This window comes from Nestor notabilis, unplaced genomic scaffold, assembly GCF_000696875.1.
Source record: "Nestor notabilis isolate BGI_N333 unplaced genomic scaffold, ASM69687v1 scaffold8890, whole genome shotgun sequence".
NCBI classification, from domain to species: Eukaryota; Metazoa; Chordata; class Aves; order Psittaciformes; family Psittacidae; genus Nestor; species Nestor notabilis.
Genome location: NW_009909651.1, coordinates 12,445 through 13,696, shown reverse-complemented (window position 1 = coordinate 13,696; position 1,252 = coordinate 12,445). Strand labels below are relative to the sequence as shown.

Below are 1,252 nucleotides of genomic sequence, written 5' to 3'. Positions count from 1 at the left end.
CCAGTTTAAATATTTACCAAAAGCTCGACTTAAAGAAGCCCCAAGACTCGAGTGAGTTCCCCGCGGGGAGCACGTGGTGGGGGAAGATGAACGCGGCTGCCAGCAGTTACCCGATGGCGTCGCTGTATGTGGGTGACCTGCACCCCGATGTCACCGAGGCCATGCTCTATGAGAAGTTCAGCCCCGCCGGGCCCGTCCTCTCCATTCGGGTGTGCAGGGACATGATCACCCGCCGGTCCCTCGGCTATGCCTATGTCAACTTCCAGCAGCCAGCGGATGGTAAGTGACATGTGCAGCCACATCTGTGGCTTCTTTCCTTCGCTTTTATTCCCTTCTTTTTTGCTAATTCACACCTGCGTTGGTGTCTATTGCTATCAGAATGTTACAGGGTAAGTAACTTGCTAGTGACTGAAGCTGGAATATTTTTTCCTGCTTGGTGTCTCTAAGATGCACATCTTGGTGTAACACCTCTGATGGGTAGGCCTATTTCTCTCTAAATGATATTAAACTTTTAGAGACTTGGGTTTGTTCCTCACATAGGAGAATAATCTCCACTATGTTCCCCTTCATTCTCATGTAGATTTGGGCTGTTTGTGTGGGTCTTTGTGCAGTCAGTCATAGTGGAAAAAGTTGTAGTCAGCCTTGGCTGAATGCTTAGTTCAGCCCCTGGCTACCCACTCATTCCAGTTTAATATTTAGGAGATCTGCTAGACTGCAAGTTGTGTGCAGCCAGCAGCTGGATGGGTCTGTCAGTCTGGGAAGTGGTGTTCCTGCATTAATGGGAAAGAAGATGTGTTGTTCAGTGCATGGGAAACCAGGTTGTCTCACATGCATGTCTCACATGTTGATTTGCTCTTGCCAGACTCTTTTTCATACTTCAAGTTGTTCCTGCTCATGTAGGTATTCCAGAGCGGAGGCAGCCATAGCATGTGAAGGATGGGACAGAAGAGGTCACTTTGGAACACATCTTTTCTGCAAGGAAAATGGGTCAGCATTTTCTGGCCTAGTTTTCAGAGCCTTTGCTTGTTGACTGGTGCAAGTTTATTGCTCTGTGCTGTGATCTAGCAGTATCTGCATGTGATGGAGACATCCAGAGGATAGATGAGAGTGAGGTTTTCCCTTGCGTTCAGAATCAATTCACAGCAGCACAGACTTCAGCAGCAAGTAGACTTCCCTTCGGGCTGTAGTAGGTTTTTACAGACAGCAGAGTGGTCTGTCTGTTGCACAGGGTCATTGACTTTGCATCAAAGTA

At 47.8% G+C, this 1,252-nt stretch overlaps 1 protein-coding gene across 3 annotated transcripts in view; it reads left to right on the top strand.

Moving 5' to 3' along the window:
* The first annotated feature begins 86 nt into the window (after positions 1–86).
* The window catches only part of PABPC4 (poly(A) binding protein, cytoplasmic 4 (inducible form)), a 12,035-nt gene continuing 10,869 nt past the window's right edge, over positions 87–1,252 (top strand). For all 3 annotated transcript variants that reach the window (XM_010015220.1, XM_010015146.1, XM_010015075.1), the window contains exon 1: positions 87–279. In XM_010015220.1, coding sequence (XP_010013522.1) covers positions 87–279 — 193 coding nt within the window. The remainder of the gene's footprint in view (positions 280–1,252) is intronic.